At 33.6% G+C, this 21953-nt stretch overlaps 2 protein-coding genes and 1 pseudogene across 2 annotated transcripts; all 3 read right to left on the bottom strand.

Annotated features, from left to right (window-relative positions):
* Nucleotides 1-421: 421 nt before the first annotated feature.
* Nucleotides 422-1345, bottom strand: LOC140692198 (olfactory receptor 4A47-like). Its single transcript, XM_072956944.1, has one exon. It carries the CDS (start codon nucleotides 1343-1345, stop codon nucleotides 422-424), a length of 924 nt encoding a protein of 307 aa, XP_072813045.1.
* Nucleotides 1346-11702: 10357 nt separating this feature from the next.
* LOC140692199 (olfactory receptor 4A47-like) lies at nucleotides 11703-12632 on the bottom strand. The gene has a single exon (XM_072956945.1). The coding sequence runs from the start codon at nucleotides 12630-12632 to the stop codon at nucleotides 11703-11705; it is 930 nt and encodes a 309-aa protein (XP_072813046.1).
* A 5469-nt stretch (nucleotides 12633-18101) lies between these two features.
* On the bottom strand, nucleotides 18102-21530 carry LOC140692171 (olfactory receptor 4A47-like; annotated as a pseudogene).
* Nucleotides 21531-21953: the final 423 nt, after the last annotated feature.

The following is a 21953-nucleotide window of genomic DNA, read 5'->3' as shown; positions in this document are numbered from 1 at the left end:
AGGAAAGTCTGTACAGTATTAAATATTTTAACAAATATAGGAATGAAGATAAAAGACAGAAATCTGACTGACAACAAAAATAAGAATAAGAAAGTAAAAATAAATACAGAAATTAACTAAAAAATAGTGCATCTCTATAATATTCATTGACTAATACATTGCATAACATTTGCTGACTCTCAACTGTAAATGCATTCCACCCTTCCAGATGCAGTGTTAAATTAGACACTATTAGAGTTTACATTTTAGCAGGGAAACTGTTACCAAATGCACAAGTATATACTTCATTCTTTAATTATAATTATCATAAATCTCTTTAGAAAAGGACATTTTACTTCAGATTTATGAAGACTTTTACATTCCAAGGAGATTGGCCTTAATGCTAATTTTATTGCTTCATCATGGATGAAGCACTTATTTACTACTTGATATGACATATTTTTCTCCAGAGTTTCTTCATAACATTAGTCATCTCAGAATTTCTTGGGCTGTAGGTAAATGGGTTCAGCATGGGGCTTATGACTGTATAAAACACACTTAATGATTTGTCAACAGAGAACGTCTTAGCAGGTCTTGCATACATGAAAATAAAGGGAGCAAAGAAACAGACAACCACAGGAATGTGGGAAACACAGGTCTGGAGGGCTTTCTGCCTCCCTTCCTGACTCAGGTTCTTTAGAGAGTGCAAGACGACTCCATAAGAGATGAGTAAGAGCAGGAATAAAATACTGCACATCAGTCCTCCATTGGCCACCACTAAGATGCCAGTGACAAAGGTGTCAGTACAGACAAGTTTCAACAAGGGGAACATATCGCACATAAAGTGATCAATGACATTGGGGCCACAGAATGGGAGCACATAAATAGTACTAAGTTGAATAATTGAGTGCAGAAAACCTCCAACACAGGACACCACCAGCAACACAACACACACCCTTTGCCTCATGATAACCAAATAATGCAAAGGCTTACAAATGGCCACATAGAAATCATAGGCCATCACCAACAGAAGAACAATCTCTGACCCACCAAAAAAGTGCTCAGTAAAAAGCTGAGTCATGCAAGATTCAAAGGATATGATGTTTTCCCCAAAGAAGAAGTCTGAAATAAATCTGGGGGAACTAGAATAGGAATAAATTAGATCTATAAATGATAAGCTAGCAAGAAAAAAGTACATTGGTGCATTGAGGGTCTTACTGACAGTAATTGTCACCACAATGAGCAGGCTGCCCACCACAGTCAAAATGTAGAAAAGCAAGAACATGACAATAAGGACTTTCTGCTTCTTTGGATTCTGTGTGAGGCCCAGGGGGATGAAATAAGTTACATTGTTCCTTGGTTCCATCTAGTCTGTACAGGAGCTGACTTCACATATTAGAAGCAGTTTAGCTACAAAACAAGGGGGACAATACTTAAATGCATTGTAAGTATAATCCTTTATTTATCCATTCAATTAAAACAATTTGTATGGAGTATTTGTTTGTATCCAATGGATCATAGACATGTGATTACCAAGTTGAATAAGGCAGAGTTTCTTATGCACAGTGATATGATACAAAATAGAGATTAGATCCATGTAATAAGTACCATTGTAAGGATATTCACACAACACTAAGGTAACAGTGTAGGAATATATCAATCAAACTAAAATCAAAGAAAGTTTCCCAGAGAAAGGAATGCTTTAACTGAGTTTTAAATGAAAAAGTGAAAAAACAAAAGAAGATGGGAAGGGAATTCCCTAAAATAGTACACCATTTACAATGTCATAAAAGTGTAATAATTTAACTTCATTTAAGCTAAATTACACATTCAGTGTGAGTAGATCAAATTATAAATAGAAGGTAACTGTCCTGAATTGCCTCAAACCACACAGAAAATTCTTAGGGTTTATAGATGGATATTCCTCCTTTTCCTGACCAATAAATGCTGAAGCACTTTAATTTTGTGTCCCAATCTTCTATCTTTCCATTTATTTTTAACCTTGTATAGGCAGCATCTCCAATTTTTGGCATCTACAATTGGATATCAATTTAACCTACATAAAAATAATTTTAAAATTTTCTGTAATAAAAAGGAGTTTCCGTATCATTAAATTGCTTAGACAAATAACCTCCTAGTGTTCTTCACTCCCTATTGTTCTCATATTATTGATAGTTTTAACACATCCTTTTGTCTCCATTTTCAAAATATATCACAAATCTGATCATTCCCTACACCCTCATTTCCTTACTGGCCCACTGCAATATCCTTCTTTCATATCCGTCTTTCCACTTTTATTCTGGCCTCCAAAAATTTATTCTCTTGAATCCACCCATATGATCCTCTTTAAATCTTGCTCTTATTATATCACTATATGTCTCAAAACTCCTATAGTGGATTCCAATCAAGCCCTCACAATTTAATATGTCATATTTAAATGTTTAATAACAGGAGCTGTAACCCCCACTTCGTAGTTGAAGAAATTAAGGCTCAGAACATCCAATTAATTTTCCAAGGCCTCACATTTTTAAGTGATAAAACTACAATTGAATCTGTTTGATTTATTTCAAAGTAATTTAATTTCTTACATAATGAAGACAGTCACACAATTGTCAAGCCTGGTTCCCAATACTTACTGTTAGACATACCTTGTGGAGGCTTGTTCACTATCTGGAGGAAGGCTTTTTAAGTTACTCACAAAGACTTGGAAATCATCCATCATCCAGTTTGAAAACAGAGGACATAGGCTGCATTATTACTTGAGGATCTCTTTTATTTCATTCAACTTTCTGTCCATTTTCTCTGAGGAGTTTTCTGATTATTCAGAAGATTATTTTTATTTGCACTATGAATTATATAAAAAAATCCCTCAGTGTGTGAGCACACACACGCACATACACACACATGATTTATCACACTGGAAATTTATCACACACACAAAAAAACTAGCAAATCTTGTGTTTACATAGAAAGACTGCAACCAGTCATTGGACAAGAAAAGGTGTCTCTAGTAACCTTACTCTACTAACTTCAAAATTTAAAAATAACTTTCAATGTCATTCTAAGTGAAGAAGCCAGGAAGAGAAAGAAAAATACCATATGAGATTGTTCATATATGGAATCTAAAATAAAATAAAATAAAATAAAATAAAATAAAATAAATTAAAGAATATAAATACAAAACAGAAACAGACTCATAGACATAGAATAAAAACTTGTGGTTCCAGGGGGAGACAGGTGGGAAGGGATAGACTGGGAGTTCAAAAATTTGTAGATACTGACAGACATATGCAGAATAGATAAACAAGACTATACTGTATAGCCAAGGGATGTATATACAAGATGTTGTGTCAGCTCACAGCGAAAAAGAATGTGAAAATGAATATATGTATATTTATGTATAACTGAAAAATTGTGCTGTACACTGGAATTTGACACAACATTGTAAAATGACTATAATGCAATAAAAAGAAGTTTAAAAAAAAAGAATTCTGAGACCCAGTAAAGCAAGGTTTAATGAGAAAATAGATAAATTAAAAAAATAAAAATATTACTCAATTGCTCAGTCCTTCTCACTGTATTATGTTGCAGAGCCAGACTAGCTGGTTGGTTGTGAGAGACATTCTTCTGCTTTTCTTTTTCTAATGCAATGCTTTAATTCTAACAAAGGACCAACTAAAATGTTCTATCTGTTCTTAAAAACATAGCATCTCTTTCCTGATATTGGCAAAGATCACTGGGCATTTTATCCCTTCTAACCTGATTTATCATTGAGTCTTAGAATTGGAATGTGTCCAAAACTGATCCTCATTTAATTAAACTCACTGTGATTTTCCACAAAGTTTTAAAAGTATATCTTTATATAAAGATCCGATTAGGTCAAATCATATAACTAGGTCAGGAAAGTGTAATATGGAGAAAAAATAGCTTTAAAAATATTATGATGTTAATGCTAGTGAAAAATATGATACCAGCCCAGTCATTTTGTTCCAATTAGTTTAAATGATCATGTATTTTCCAATCTGTCACAATAAGATTTTCTTTTCTTTTATTTAATACCAAATTTATTTTGCCTTGAAGTTTGGTTAGATGTATAAAATATTATCACCAATATAGATATAATAACTAATTAAGTATCCATATTTTATAATTTAAAATACCTATTTAATGCCAGGAACTGTACTGTGAGTGAAAACACAGCCATTAATAAATAAAACAGGGGAGGAAATCATGTTAAATTTCCTTCCTACATGGATCTCAGATTCTTATTTTAGAGTCAAAAAATAAAAGAAAATTTAATAAAGTAATGATGGTCTTATGTACTGCTTATAAGACAACAAATAGGGCACTGCAACAGAAATAAGAGGGAGGATTCTACTATGTAATCAGAGAAGGCATTACTTAAAAGGTGACAAACTGAGATCCAAAGGATAGGAAGTGGCTACCATTGGAAGCACTGTTACAGAAAGTAAAGTTTTACAGATTTTTACAGAAAGTAAAATTTTTACAGAAAGTAAAATTTTACAGAAAGTAAAATTTAATTAAGTAAATCATATCATCTAGAAGATGACAGGATTTATAGATAGAATACCAAAAATATGTCAAAGGAAAATTTTTGCAGTACTATGTTTTTTTAAAAAGTGGTGAGAGTGTTCACTCTTGTCTTGCTCCTGAATTTAATGGAAAAGCTTTCAACCTTCCAAAGTTGAGTCTGATTTGAGCTGTGGAATGGTCATAAATGGCCTTTATTATGTTGAGATACAGCCCTTCTATTTTTTTAATCATGAATGAATGTTGAATTTCTATACTATAAATGAACAAATCAAAGACTAAACACTTCCATTTACAGTAGCATCAAAAAGAATAAAAGACTTAAGAATAAATTTATTCAAGTAGGCAAAAGTCTTGCACTCTGAAAACTACAAAAGATTGCTGAAAGATATTATAGAAGACACACATAAATGGAAAACATTCATGAGTTGGAAAATTTAGCATTACTGAGATGACAATACAACCTAAAGTGATATACACATTCAGTGAAATCCATATTAAAATCCCAAAAATGTTTCTTTGCAGAAATAGAAAAAAAAATCCATCTTAAAATTCATATGAAATTGCAAGGGATCCAAACCAAATAGTCAAAACAAACTTGAAAATGTGAATGAATCTGGGGATTTACTATTCCTGATACTAAAACATACTACAAAACTATGATAATCATAGCAGTGTGGAATTGACATAAAGACAGACATATAGGAGGGAATGGCCAATAGGCAGAGTAGGAAGACCCTGAGCTCACTTCCTCCCATGGGGGCACCAAAATTACAACTATTTTTAGAGCAGCTACTAATGAGAACATTCTGAATGCTAGAAAAATTTCCTCTACAATAAAAGATATAAATAAGGAACTACAACAAATAGGAAGATTGGAGACAGTTCAGTCAAGACCCTTACCCCCAGGTAAGTAACCCATAAAGGGGAGGATAATTACAGTAGCAGAATTTCTCCCTAAGGAGTGAAGATCCTGAACCCACATCAAGCTCCTCAGCCAAGGAGTCCTGCATTTGAAAGATGAGCCCCCAAGTTTGAAGGCCAGTTTGGTCTACCTTTGGGATAACCAGTAGAAGACTGTGGGAAGTAGAGACTACAAACAAAAAGAGCTCTTCCAAAAATCACACACACTCCAACACCGAGGGCATAAATAGTCATTTGAAAGGAGCTTGAGTCAGACTCATTTGCTGATCTTAGAGATCCTCCTGGGGAGGTAAGAAAAATTGGGACTCATGTTAGGGACAAAGACATTGGCAGGAGCCATTTGGGGGAGCTATCTCATGACAAGAGCACTGATGCTTGCACATTGCATTTTGGAACATTCCCTCTAGTGTTTTAGTGGTTGGGCCCAGCCCAGCCCACCAGCTAGTGTGCACCAGACCTAAGAAGCCTCAGACCAAGCAGCAAGGTGGGTGGGGGCATAACCTCACCACCAGAAGGCTGGTTACTGTAGGGAATCCTGAGACCCCAGTCACCTTGGAACCATTCTCGTCCACTAGGGGATGGGCATCAGACCGAGGATCCCGTGTCCCCCCACCCCCATGCATGTGCATGCCAGCAGCAGATTCTGAACCTATAGACCCTGCCACCAGAGACCCCAGGACCTGGCTCCACCCACCAGTGGGAGGACACAAGCCCCAGGATCCACTGGGCAATGGCCTAGAACACCAGTTAGTGGACATCAGCCCTGGAAACACCAGTGTCCTTTAGGTATCCATGTCAGGACTCAGACCCACTCACCAAGCAGAAGATGCCAGCCTCAGGACACCCTTTGCCCTAGGCCCACCAACCAGCAATCCAGCACCAGCTCTGGGACCCCCAGACCCCACAGCCAGAGACCTCAGGACTTAGCTTCATTACCAGTGTACTGACACTAGCCCAAGTGCCCAGCCTCACCCACTAGGGGCCAGGGGCCAGCCCTGATACCCAACAGGCCCCAGCTACACACCAGGCATGAACTTTCACTTATTTTGTTTTATTGAAGTATAGTTGACTTACAATGTTGTGTTGGTTTCTGGTGAACAGCATAGTTACTCAGTTATACAGATATATGTATATATTCTTTTTGATATTCTTTTTTCATTATAGGTTATTATAGATGATAGTTTCATTTATTTTTAAGTGAAAAAAAACTCTAGATCTTCTAATCAGAAAAGAAATGAATAGAGTGAATAAAGCACTTCCAAATTATGAGAATTGGAGATCATTCATGGATACTGGAGTAGACATGGTTGGGATCAAGGATTAACCACCTATGCTGGGATGTAGGGATCTAGAAACCAGATTCAGGATGAATCTCTCCACGTACTTCTAAAATTCCATGCTGCCCCAAATTTACAAACATAATTTTCTTTAAGCACTTAAAAGTATTTTCCCACATTTGCATATATCCCCACATAGGGTGTATACATTTTCAGATAAGATGTGAAGTAGAAATACACATTCTTCTTGTCATAAGGATAAATAAATTTTCCTCACACATCTATTGAATAATTATTGTTCCCACTACCATGCAATACCACTACTTTCATATATAAAATATATATATTTACTAACCTATTCCTTATGTTCCTATTTTGTTCAGTAAGTGTACGTATTGGAGATCAGCAGAGAATCACAATTGGGGACTGCAACCTTAGCAAGCCATATGCCAGCTCTGCATGGCAAAGAAATAAAAATGTTTTTATGGGGAGGAAAAGTAAGTTGAGAGCGTTATAGTAACCATCTCCTCAACTCAGGAGTCTCCCAAGATCTTCTGAGGTATCCCTCTGTGTACTGCAGCATGGAAACTTTTCCAAGGTAATAAACTGGAAAAACTGTAGAGCTCAAATTTTTGTTTTCAACTGCACATTGATCACTGCCAATTGTTCCTGACATCTACTGTCTTTAAAATAATTGTTTCATATTTTCAGGTTTGTTTGCTTGTTTTTATAAAAACCTATACATGACTATGGCAGTTTTTCTAATGCATTCAAATAACTGGAAATAATCAAAATATATTTTAATGAAGAAATGAATAAATAAACTGTGATATAGCCATAAAATTGAATACTATTCAGCAGTAAAATAAATGGGCTATTGATAAACACAATAATAAGCATAAATCTCAAATGCATGATAATAATAATATCAAGAAGCCAGACTGAAAAGATTAGATACTGGACATGATCTTACATATAGAAGACATAATAAATTGCACCCCAAATTGTTAGAACTAATAAACAATTCAGCAAAGTTGTAAATACAAAAATAGCATAAAAACAGTTGCATTTATATATACAAGAAATGACCTATCAGAAAAAGAATTCAAGGAAATAATCCTATTTACAACAGCATCAGAAAGGATGGAATAATTTGGAATGAATTTAACCAAAGAGGTGAAAGATTTGTGCACTGAAAATTGTGTGGCATTGATGAAAAAAACTGACACAAATAAATGGAAAGATGTTCCATGTTCATGAATGGAAAAATAAATATTGGTAAAATGTCCACACTATCTAAAGCAATTTACAGATTCAAAATTATCCCCATCAAATTTCCAATGGCATTTTTCAGAGAAATACAAGAAAAAAACTCATTAAATTCATATAGAACCACATAAGACCCCAAATAGCCAAGCAATTTTGAGAGAGGAAAACAAAGCTTGAGACACTACACTTTCTGATTTCTAAATATATTACAAATCTTTAGTAATCAAAACAGCATGGTAATAGGATAAAAACAGCTACATAGACAAGTGAAACTCAACAGCAAGTTTAGAAATAAACCCACACATATATGGTCAAATGGTCAGTGAAAAGAGAGGCATGAATACACTGTGGGAAAAGGAAAAGGCTCTACTTTGAGTTGGGAAAACTGCTTATCCAAATGCAGAAGAATGAATCTGTACCCTGTTTATGGTTTGAATGTATATATTCCCCAAAATTCATATGCTGATATTTGATTGCCCAAGATGATAATGTGAGGCACTAGAGCATTTGGAGGGTGATTAAACCAAAAGGGCAAGGCCCTCATTAAAGAAATTAATGTCTTATAAAAGAGGAATGTTTGATGTGGGCATATAAGAATTGGAACCCTTGTCCTCTGTTGGTGGGAATACAAACTGATGCAAACACCATGGAAAACAGCATGGAGGTTTCTAAAATAATTAAAGATTAAAAATACTATATCATCCCACAATTCCACTTCTGGGTATATATCCAAAGGAAATGACAGCAGTATCATCAAAGATATCTGCATTCCCATGTTAAGTGAAGCATTATTCACAACAGCTAAAATATGAAAACAACCCAAGTGTCTGACAACACACGACAATGCATTGTTTCTATAACAATGGAATATTATTCAACCATAAAAAGAAGACCATGTCTTTTGGAACATGGATGAACTGGGAAGACACAAAGTGAAATAAACCAGATACAGAGAGAAAAATAATGTATTATCTCACTAACAAGTAGAAACTTGAGGGGAAGAAAAAGCAAACTCAAAGCAGTAGAGAGTAAATGTTGATTGCCAGGAGTTGGAGGGGAATGAGGATATGTTAGTTCAAAGGTTACAAATTTCCAGTTATAAGATGAATAAGTTCTGAGGGTCTAATATACAGCATAATGCTGTATGATATACTGTATTGTATATTTGAAATTTACTAAGAGTAAGGAATGTTTTAATTAGCTCCACTGTGGTAATCACTTCAAAGTGTATATGTATGTAAAATCATCACATTGTACATCTGCAATATATACAACTTTAAGTTGTTAACTATACCTCACTAAAGCTGGGAGAACAATGTTACATACTATGTGATTCAATTTATATGACATTCTGGGAAAAGACAAAACTCTAGAATTGGAAATGGATCTGTGTTTACCAGGACCTGGAAGTGAAGGCAAGAGAAGGTTACAGAGGAACCTACATGGAAACACTTTTGGTGATGAAGCATTCTGCATGTTGATTGTGATAATGATTGCAGAACTTATGCATTTATCAGAACTTTTAGTACTTAGACTGAAAAGGATGAATGATATACTGTGAAAACTGTATCTTATCTAAAAAGTTAAAAAAAATTCTATATTGAAAGAACAGATACTTGGAAAATGCAATAGATAATAAGATCCTTTTAAAATAACAGCATAAAAAATTCAGAAAGACTAAACTTTATATATACTGGAAACATACTAGATATTATTAACATAAAAGATGACATAAGTGGAAAGACCTACCAGTTTGTGAATAAGAATTCTCTAAAGATCCAAATTCTTTCTCAATAAAATCTTATTCAAAATACTAACTGAACATAGTTTTTACTAGACTAGCTTGTTGAAACTAAATTTCAAAGCATTAATATATAAGAATAGTAATAATTCTGATAAGAAATAGTAATGAAGGAATCCTATACTGATAAGGTATCAAAGTGTATTTTAAATCAAATGTAATTGCATCCTCTGTTACATGGAACATGAACAAAGAGACCAATGGAAGATAATAGAAGCTTCAATTGGATGTAATGCATACCATATTTTAGAATGCATAGTTGGGATAGCAAAGCCATGGGGAAAAATAATCATGTATTGATAAGAATGCCAATCCAAAAAAATAATTAAAATGTAATATCTACTTAACTCCTTACAACAAAATTAAGTGCAGCTGGTTTAAAAATACAGACATAAAATTTAAAAAGCAAAAAGACTTAAAAATTAAATGTGAAAAAATGTGGAAGAATATTTTGGTAACATTTGAATAGGAAAATTCTTACTAAGCAAGACACAGAAACTATAAAATATGGATATATTTGATTATGTAAAATTTAAAATATTTTGACATGGCCAAAACGATTCTGCACAGTATAGAAATAAGAAAAATAAATAAGAAGCTGGAAAAATAATAATTCTACCTACATAGTAAATTGGATAACTTCTTTATTATTATAATTAAATTATAAAAATCAATATGAAAAAGATCAGCAATCAAATAAAACACATAAAATCCATTAATAGGCAATTCATGAAAGAGGAATACAAATCATTTAAAACACTTGAATAAATGCTCAAATTCAATTATATTCATTTGTAATTAAAGTATACAAATGAAACACAATTTCTTTAATCAGACTGAAATACTACAAATGTTTATCAACACTGGCTGTTGAGAATGTCATAAAAAGGTATTCTCCAGAATTAGGAAAGTAGTGAGTTTGGTACAAACTCATAGATGGCATTTTGTCAATAACTATGAACATCAACATTTTAAATGTATGTATCAATTGACTCAGCAATTCCACCGCTGGGAACTCAAACTTCAGAAATTTCAAAAAGACTTCATTGCAAAATTATTTGTCATAGAAGACTGAAGAAAACATGAAGGGGACTGGATTCATCGGTGTTAGTGATCTTTAAAAAGAAATTAAGCAGTTTGAAGAAACTGAGAGTGAGTTAGATCTGTAGACTGGTATATGAAGATGCTCAGGAGGCTGAGTAGTAAATAGCAAAATTTATACACAGAGACATCATTGTGAACACATATGTAAAAATATACATATTTTTGCAAATATTATTATTGGAAGAATCTTAGAGGATAATGACTGCATCTGGGAAAACTGGAAGACTGTAATTTAGGATGAGTAGGAGGTTTATTCCAAGTTATTCCATTTTGCACAGATTTCATTTTTAATATGTATTATCATTATTATCTATTAGCTTTCAATTTTTAATTTAGAAAATTAAATATTACACTAAAAATGTTATAATGAATAAAAGAATAATCTGTATAACATTAAACATTCTAAATTTACAATAAAAACAATGAAGATAAGTGATAAGAATCTGAGTAACATAAAACTAAGAATGAGAAAGAATTAAAAGTAAATATAGCAATTAAGTAAAAATTAATGAAACTTTATAAAATTGAGTTGACTACTTTATTACATATCATTTACTGACTCCCTACTGTAAATGCATTCCAAACTTCTAGGTGCACTGATAAACCAGACATTATAGAGTTTATATTTTAGCAGGAAAGCTAGTATTAATAGCAGAAGGATACAGTTCATTTTTGAATTATAATGATCACAAATTCTTCAGAGAAAAGGAAAGCTTGCATCAGATTTATGAAGACTTTCATATTCCAAGGAGGCTAGTTCTAGTGCTAAATTCTTTCCTTTATGATGGATAATGTGCTTATTTATTACTTGATCTCACTTTTTTTCTGCAGAGCTTCTTCATAGCATTAGTCATCTCAGAATTTCTTAGACTGTAGATAAATGGGTTCAGCACGGGGCTTATGACTGTATAAAACACATTTAAAAATTTGTCAATAGGGAAGGTCTTAGCAGGTCTTGCATACATGAAAATACAAGGAACAAAGAAGCAGACAACCACAGCAATGTGGGAAACACAGGTCTGGAGGGCTTTCTGCCTCCCTTCCTGACTCAGGTTCTTTAGAGAGTGCAAGATGATTACATAAGAGATGAGTAAGAGCAGAAAAAAAATACTGCACATCAGTCCTCCATTGGCCACCACTAAGATGCCAGTGACAAAGGTGTCAGTACAGATGAGTTTCAACAAGGGGAACATATCACACATAAAATGATCAATGACATTGGGGCCACAGAATGGGAGCACATAAATAGTGCCAAGATGAATTACTGAGTGCAGAAAACCTCCAACACAGGACACCACCAGCAACACAACACACACCCTTTGCCTCATGATAACCAAATAATGCAAGGGCTTACAGATGGCCACATAGAAATCATAGGCCATCACCAACAGAAGAACAATCTCTGACCCACCAAAAAAGTGTTCTGTAAAAAGCTGAGTCATGCAAGATTCAAAGGATATGGTGTTTTCCCCAAAGAAGAAGTCTGAAATCAATCTGGGGGAACTAGAAGAAGAATAGATTAGATCTATAAATGATAAGCTAGCAAGAAAAATGTACATCGATGAGTTCAGAGTCTTACTGACAGTAATTGTAACGACAATGAGCAGGTTACCCACCATAGTCAAAATGCTGAAAAGCAAGAACATGACAATAAGGAATTTCTGTTCCTTTGGATTCTGTGTGAGGCCCAAGAGAACAAAGTTAGTTACATTTTTCCTTGGTTCCATTTAGTCTGTACACAAGCTGACTTCACATATTAGAAGCAGTTTACCTACAAAACAATGGGGGACATTTAAATGCATTATAAGGTTAATTGTTTTATCTATTCAATTAAAAGAATGTGTATGGAGTATTTGTTCATGTCCAATGTGCCATTGACATTGTGAATACCAAGTTGAATAAGGCATCGTTCCCCAACGTCAGTGATAGGATACATGACAGGGGATCAGACAATTCCAGACCCATGTAATAAGTACCATTAAAAGGATATTCACACAATGCTAAGAGTGTAGGAATATGTCAATCAAACTGAAATCAGAGAAGGCTTCTTATGTAAAGCAATGATTTAGCTGAGTTTTTTTTTTTTTAAGTGAAAGAACAAGAAAAGATGGGAAAGGAATTTCATGAAAAGGTACACGACTTATAAAGTCACAAAAGTATAATACTTGAGACTCACTTAAGGTGATTTACATTATCAGTATGAGTAGATCTAACCATAAATAGGTGTTCTCTATCCTGAATTGTGTCAAACCTCAGTGATAATTCTTCAGGGTCTCTAGGTGGGTATTTCCCTTTTCCTGAGCAATAAATACTGCAGCAGTCCAATGTTGCATCTCCAGGCTTTCTCTCTCCCCTAATTTTCAAGCCTGTATGTGCAACATCTCTAATTTTGGACATCCAACTGAATTGAAATTTAGCATTTGTAAAACTAACTTTTAATTGTCCATAATAAACATAAACATTTCCTATACCTAAAATTTAATAGATATTCCCTATTCATCTCATTAAATGGCTATCATTTTCTATGTTATGTTTTTACAAAAAAATTCACAGTGTTCTTCACTGTTGCAACTCTCATACAACTTAAACACATCCTATTGTCTCTACTTTTGAAATATATCACAAATTTGATCACTCTCTACCCATTAGTTCCTTTTGGGTTCACTGCAATAATCTCCTGACTCCACTTTTATTCTGGCCTCCAAAAACTGCTTCTCCTGAAGCAGCACAAACTGTCCTTTATAATCTTATTCTGATGACATCACCCTGTTGTTCAAAACTCCTACAGTATATTCCAGTCACACACACCCATGATTTAATGTATCAATTTAGTATTTACAGTAACAAGAAATGTAATACCCATTTCATAACTGAAGAAACTAAGGCTCAGAACATCTGATTAATTTCCCCAAGGCCACCCATTTTTAAGTGATCAATCTAGAATTGGAAACTAAGTTTGATTTATTTCAAAATAATTTAATTTTTTACATAATGAAGAAGGTCACACAATAGTGAGCCTGGTTCCCACTATTTACAGTTAGATATACCTTGTACAGATTTATTCACAATCTGAAGGTTTTAACTCAGTATGTGGCCCTGGAATTCTTTCATTGCTAACAGAGGGGGAAAGGTTGCATTATGACTTGGGGATATAGTTTATTTCATTTGGCTGGCTGTCCTTTTTCTTGGTAGAGTCTTATGATTACCTGGAAGGTCATTTTTATGTGCACAATAGATTATTTAAAAGGAATTCCATGTTGTGCACAGAGAAGCAAGTTTATAGTGTTAGGAAATTTATCAAAAAGACCAGCAAATCCTATATTTACATAGAAAGATAGCAACTAGTCATTTCCTGGGTAAATGTTTCACAAGTAGCTTCTTTCCCATGAATTTCAAAAAGAAAAATAACATTTGATTGTTTAACCCTTCTCACACCTTCAGTGTAACATGACTAAACTAGTTGACTTGTTATTTTTGAAAGACATTCCTGTGATTTATTTTATGTCATGCTTTAAGCCTAAGAAAGGAACTCCTAAAAAATTTGTGTAGTTCCTAAGTGGATACTGTCTTCTTCCAGATAGAGGTGAAGATCACGAGACTTTTTGTCCCTTCTAAACACATTTCTCATTGAGTCTCAGAATTGGAAAGTGTCCAAAACCGATTCTTGCTTAATTAATTCACTGGGATTTTCAACAAAATTTTAAAAGAACATCTATATGTAAAGCTATTACTAGATCAAATCAAGTAATTAGGGTCAGAAAGACATAACATGGAGGAAAAATATAGCTTTAGAGCCCTTATGAGACTAATGCCAATCCAGAATAAAATTTAAACCCAGTCATTTTCTTCCAGTGAATTTACTTATTCTGTATTTCCTCACCTGTCATAGCAAGATTTTCCTTCTTTTTATTTAGCACTCAATGAAATCAGCTAAAAGTTTGGTTAGATATAAAAATTGTATCATCAATTTAAAAGTAATAATTATTTATCCTACTATAAATTGTTTTTAAAAAATTTAGGGCACCCATTTTATGCCAGCAACTGTGCCATGAGTGAGGACACAATGATTAATAAAACTGGATGGGGGGAATCATATAAAAGGTCTTCCCTGTATGATCTTATATTCTTATATACAAAGTCAAACAATAAAAGGAGATGATTTAATAAAGTAATTATAGTTTTATTCACCCCTTAGAAGATAACAAATAGGGTACTGTGACAGAAATAAGAGGGAGAATTCTACCATGGATAATGTAATCAGGGACAATGTTTCTTAAAATGTGATTAAGCTGAGATCCAAAGGATAGGAAGTGGCTACCACTGAAGCACTGTTACAGACAGTAAAGTTAAGTAAATATTAGTTAAGTAAAATTATATCTCTTCAGAGATGGCATGATTTATATGTAGAAAACTCAAAAATTTTTCATAGAAATTTTTAAATTTTGCTACTGAGAGTGTGCACTCTTGTCTTTTCCAGGTGTTAATGGGAAAGCTTTCCACCTTTCAATGCTGAGGATGGTGTGCACTGTGGATCTGCCATATACAGTGTTTGCTATGTTGAGGTGCTTTTCTTCTACACCCAATTTGTTGAGAGGTTTTTCCATGAAATGATGTTGAATTTCTATACTGTTATGAACAACCCAAGGAAAATTAAGAAAATAATTCCACTTACAAATAACATCAAAAGAGTAATATAGTTAGGAATAAACTTAAACAAGGAGATAAAAGTCTTGAACATTGAAAACTGCAAAATGTTGCTGAAAGATGTTATAGAACACACACATATCGGGAGAGACACATATGAGCTGGAATATTTAGTATTATTAAAATGTTAATACTACCTCAAGTAATCTACAGACTCAATGCAATCCCTATCAAAATCCCAAAAATGTTTTTTGCAGAAATAGAAAAATCCATGCTAAAATTCATATGGAATCTCGGGGGGACTCCAAATTGCCAAAACAATATTTGAAAACAAAGAAATTGGAGGTCTCATACTTCATGATTCTAAAACATTCTACAAAGATTTGGTAATCACAGAACCGGTATTGAAATAAAGATGGACTTGCAGACTAATGGAATAAAATAGACAGCCTAGAAATAAACCTTTGTATATGTGTTTCATAATTTTTGAGGGGGATGCCAAAAGCATTTAATGGGGAAAGGACATTATCCTAAGTGGGAAAAGGCAGTCACAAAAAAACAAATATCATATAAATCCACTTATATGAGGCACTTAAAGTAGTCAAATTCTAGACAGAAAGCAGAATAGGGGTTGCCTGGGGCTCAGTGAGTGGGGATTTTTATTTATTGGGTGTGGAGTTTCCACTTGGGAAGGTGGAAAAGTTCTGGAGGTTGGCAGTGGTGATGTTTGTATAACAATGTGAATAAAATTTTGAAATTATAAATTTTGTTACTTACATTTAATCGCAATTTTTAAAATAAATTTAAGAACAAAAGTGACCTTGTCAACTGGTTTATGATGTGAACATAAACTATGACACGATAGCTCAAAGTATATGCAAAGGTCATTTACATAAGCTACACCAGGGTAATTTGTTTGAGAGGTAAACACATCTTTCCAATAGCAAAATTACTACATTAAAATCTCTAGAACTGTATCCTGAGAATCTGCATTTTACAAGAACCTAATTCTGACAGTAAATTAAACAACCAATTGAGCAATACATAAATTTAAATAAAAATTTTATAATCGTAGGTAATTCCCTACCTGGACCCTCCTCAAAGCCTAGATATCAACATCAACATACTTTTGATAAGCAGTGTTCAGCTGGCCCCAAACCATAAAACTGTCTTCTTTTCTCTTCTCGATTGAAAAGATAAAGTCATTTTATATTGGTTTGATTACTCCCCAAAGTCACTATTTCACTCCAGGACTTCTGGATAGCATTTTTCACCTCTAAATTTTGTATGTAGGTTTAAGCTTAGCAAAGGAATTATCATGACATAAATGTAGCCACAGCTTTACCAGTGAAGAAGGTGGTAGTTGGGTGCAAATATACAAATAATCAGGGCACAAAGACTAAGATGACCACAGTGATGTGAGAGACACATGTGAAGAGGGCTTTGCACCTCCCTCCAAGCTACAGGTCCTTAGGGAGCACAAGATTATCACACAGAAGACCATCATGAGGAAAAAACTGGGGAGATGAACTCACTATTGTCAGCAACATAGAATCCCAGTGTATGTGTCCACACAGACAGTTTCAATAAAGGGTTAAAGTCTCACATGAAGGTTCTATGACATTGGAGCCACAGACTTACAAAATGACTTGTCACAAAAAAATTTAAGAACGACATGAAAAGAAATGGATGCATTAGTTTTAGTATATATATATATAAGGGAGTATTGTGCAGTATGAGAAAAACTAAGAGTTAGATCTAAATGGACTGATATGTAAATACCTTTTAGACATTGCATACAAAAAAAAGTTTACATACACAGAAAAATCACACACATATACTTAGATGCAGTTCTATTTATATAGATTATTACCTGATTAATTTTAAGAAACAGATTAAGTGATTCCCTCTGGTAAAGAGGACTGGAGAATTTATGCTGAGACATAAATAAGAAATCCATTCTACACTTTATCCCATTTTGTATGTTTTTTATTTTGCTCTTTGTTATTATCTAATACATGTTAATTTCTTAAAATTAGAATTATACTAAAATTTTTGTGTATAATGCAAATAAAATCTTATTTAAAAAGCCTACATATCATTAAATACTTCAAATATTATTTTAAAAGAATTAAATGACAAGAATCTGTCTCAGAAAAAAGTAAAACGAAATGCATAAATTAATTAAAAACCAGTGTAATTATATAAAAATTTTCTTACTAATTAGTTATATATTGTTGACTCCTCACAATATAGGCATTACATCTTTCTAGGTGAAGTGATAAAAATGACATTATAGACCTTATATTCTACCAGGGAAGGAAACTTACTAACAGCATAATTGTGTAGTTGTATTTTTTAATTATATAGTTGTATTCTTTAGTTATAATTATCATAAATTCTTTGAAGAAAAGGAAGTCAGCATCAGATTTTAGACTCCTGAATTCCAAGACTGTGGCCCCTGATGTCGTACAACTCTCTTCATGGTGGATGATGCACTTATTTACTATGGGATACAATGAATGTTTCCTCTCCAGAGCTTCTTCATGGCATTAGTCATCTCTGAATTTCTGAGTGTAGATTAGAGGGTTCAGCATTGGGGTGATGACTGTATAAAACACACCCAATGATTTGTCAATAGGGAAGGTCTTAGGAGGTCTTGGATACATGAACATACAAAGGACAAAGAAGCAGATAACCACAGTGATGTGGGAAATACAGGTCTGGAGGGCTTTCCACCTTCCTTCCTGACTCAGGTTCTTTAGAGAGTGCAAGATGACTCCATACGAGATAAGTAAGAGCAGAAACACAATAGTGCAGATCAGTCCTCCATTCACTGCCACTAAAGGCCAGTGATAGAGGTGTCAGTACAAATGAGTTTCAGTAAAGGGTACATATCACACATAAAGTAATCAATAACATTAGGACCACAGAATGGGAGCACGTAAATAGTGCCAAGTTGAATTACTGAGTCCATGAAACCTCCAACCCAGGACACCAGCAGCAGCACAACACACTCTTTGCCTCATGGTAACCAAATAATGCAAGGGCTTACAGATGGCCATGTAGCAGTCATAGGCCATCACCAACAGAAGGAAGACCTCTGACCCACCAAAAAAGTGCTCAGAAAAGAGCTGTATGATACAAGATTGGAAGGACATGGTATTTCCCCCAAGGAACAAGCTCTAAATCAGTTTGGGAGAAGTAGATGAGGAATAAATGACATCCATTAATGATAAGCTAGCAAGAAAAAATTCATTGGTGAATTCAGAGTCTTACTGACAGTTACAGTCACCACAATGAGCAAGTTGCCTCCCATGGTCAAAATGTAGAAGAGCAAGAACATAATAAAAATAACTTTCTGTTCCTTTGGATTCTGTGTGAGGCCCAGAAGGACAAAGTGAGTCACATTGTTCCTTGGTTCCATCTATTCCTTATAGGTGTTGACTTCAGATATTAGGAACGGTTTACCTATAAATCAAATAAAAGAAAATAACCTTTACATGTATTGTAAGCTTTACCTTTTTTATTCATTCAATCAAAAATGCACATGGAGAATCCATCTGAGTCAAGCCTGATATAGACAGGATCACCAAGTTGAACAAAATATGGTTCACTATTCTCAGTGATTTGATATATAATGAGGTGTCAGAGTACAGAGACTAATTTTATTTAAAGTGTACCTATAAATATACTCGTGTGGTAAGGGTTCACAGTTTCAGATCATCTAAATCAACTCTGGATCTGTAAATTCCTCCCAAGGAAAGAAATGCTTTAGCTGAGTTTGAAAGGAGGAGAGAACAAGAGTGGAGGGAAAGGGAATTCTATGAAAAGATGCACATGCATAAAGTCACACAAGTGTGATATTTAGGTGAAGAATCACTTAAGGTAATTTATATATTCAAAGTGGAGAGAACCATTTATGAATGGATCTGTGTATACAACTACCTAATTGACACTTTCAAACAGATATCAATTTAATATTTATTAAAATAAATTTCAAATTTTCCACATAAACCTATTGCTTCCTGGGTGTTCTCCAATTCATTACATGGTACAAAACAGTTTAATGAAAGGAAATGTTAATACTGTGGAATACCTATCATTTTTATGCAAAACTATATATCAGATGCTATATCCATGCTTACATAGGTGTTTTTATATATACATATATACATACATATGTATGTACAACTATAAACATACATATATTAATAAAATCACATTTAATGTGTAACATTTAATCTTTGCTGTAACAAATATTGTTATGCTCATTTTTTAGTTGAAGAAATAAGCTCAGAATATTAAACTCAAAGTCATACATTTTTCAGTGAGAGAAATGGAATTATACTATGGTTGACTTCAAAATTCCTGTGATCCTAGAAAAAATTTTTCAACTTTTCAATTCTTATAAGTTCAAGTTTGTAATTTCCTACATAATACAATAATTTACACAATTCAAAAGCCCGGCTTCCACTATCAACTGTTACAAGGTTACCTTTTGGAGTCTTGTTCACGATCAGCAAGGAGCCTTTTTAACTATGTCATAAGGACCTGGAAATATCTCTTCAATCCAAGGACAAAAAACTACATTATTCCTTAAAGACATATTTGATTTCACATGACTATGTCTGTCCATTTTTTTGCAGAGTCTTCTAAATATTATAAAAAAATTATTATTACTTGCATTGTAGATCTGTTTAAAAGGAATTCCATGATGCAAACAGAAAAACAAAAATTTTTCATATTGAGTAATTTATCAAAAAGGCAAACAAATCTATGTCACATAAGATGTTAGTAAATATTTTAAAAGGGAAATAGGTCTCAAGTAACTAACCTATAGTAACTAAAATAAGGAAAATTTATGGTGCAGTATTTGTGGCCATCTCATTCTATTGTTTTATTGCAACTACTGTATAAGTTAAAACAGTTCTAAAAAGGATAGCAACTTCTCCCCAATAGAGGCAAAGATCATAGGACATCCTACACCTTCTAACCAGATATATCAAGTCATGCAGTTGGAGTGTATCCAAGACTGATTTGTCCAAGACTTAATTATATTCACTGCGATTTTCCATCAGATCTTAAAAGAACATCTCTATGTAAATATACTGTTAAACCAATTGCATAATTGGGGTCAGGAAGATGTGACAAGGAGAAAAACATAGCCTCAGGACCATTAAGGAACTTTAGCCAGTAGAGAATAAAATATTAACCTTGTCATTTTGTTCCAAGAAAAATGAATTTATCACTTATTTCCTCACTTAACCATGGGAAGATTCTTTCTTTTGATCCAATGCATAATGTTTTCTGCCTGTAAGTGTGGGGCTCCGGATGTTAAATTTTCATCTCCAGTTTAGATTCAAAGCATTATTTATCCAAATTATTATTTGTTAAAAATTTTACTGAGGGCCTACTTGTTTATCAGGCTCTATGCTGTAAGCTAGAGAATATAGCAGTTATTAAACAGAAAAAAAATCAGGAAAAAGGTGCTGCCTGCATTGACCCTATAATACAGTCAGACATTTAAAAAGTGAACAACTTAATAAGATAATTATAATCTCTGATCTTGCTAATAAAACAAAAAACAGGGCATAATGACAGAAAATAAGAGGAAGCATCTACAGCAGATAATAAGGTAGTCAGAAAAGGTCTTTAGAAAATGTAACATTATACCTGAGATCCAAAAGATGAAAAGCTGTAGAATAGATAAATAAGATTATACTGTATAGCACAGGGAAATATATACAAGATCTTATGGTAGTTCACAGAGGAAAAAATGTGACAATGAATATATATATGTACATGTATAACTGAAAAATTGTGCTCTACATTGGAATTTGACACATTGTACAATGATTATAACTCAGTAAAAAATGTTAAAAAAAAGACAAAAAGCAGCTACCAGGTGAAGCTCTGTTACTTGTGTTAAACTCCAACATTGGAAAGAGCTCAGCAAGTTCAAGACACTGAAAAGTCATTGTGCCTGAAGAGAAATAAGAAAGGGAGTGGATAGAACAAACTGAGGTCAAAGAGGTGGACAAGATACGATCTCTGCAGAGCACTACAGGTCTTGGTAAAGAATCTGGATTTCACTTAGTGCTCCTTTAAGGTTAGAGTAAGCAAAGTAAGACAAGCAATTTTTAGTTAAGGAAAATATCCATCTCATAAATAGACCTTTTGCCAAAGTTTACATTGTACGTGGCAAAACTAAGATTTGAACTCAGAATTATCTTTTTGAACACTAAGCTCTTTACCATCATAGTGTACTAAATTTTATCACCTATTCCTCAGCAATGTATGTGTGATACATAAAATCCCAATCAACAAAGCAAAACTGGAAAAAGAGATTTTTAATCCAAATATACGTTTAAGATTATAATAACAATAAGTTTTCCACAAAT

The sequence above is a fragment of the Vicugna pacos genome, unplaced genomic scaffold (assembly GCF_048564905.1).
Source record: "Vicugna pacos unplaced genomic scaffold, VicPac4 SAC-SAT, whole genome shotgun sequence".
Lineage (NCBI taxonomy): Eukaryota > Metazoa > Chordata > Mammalia > Artiodactyla > Camelidae > Vicugna > Vicugna pacos.
This window is presented reverse-complemented; position numbering and strand designations above follow the sequence as displayed.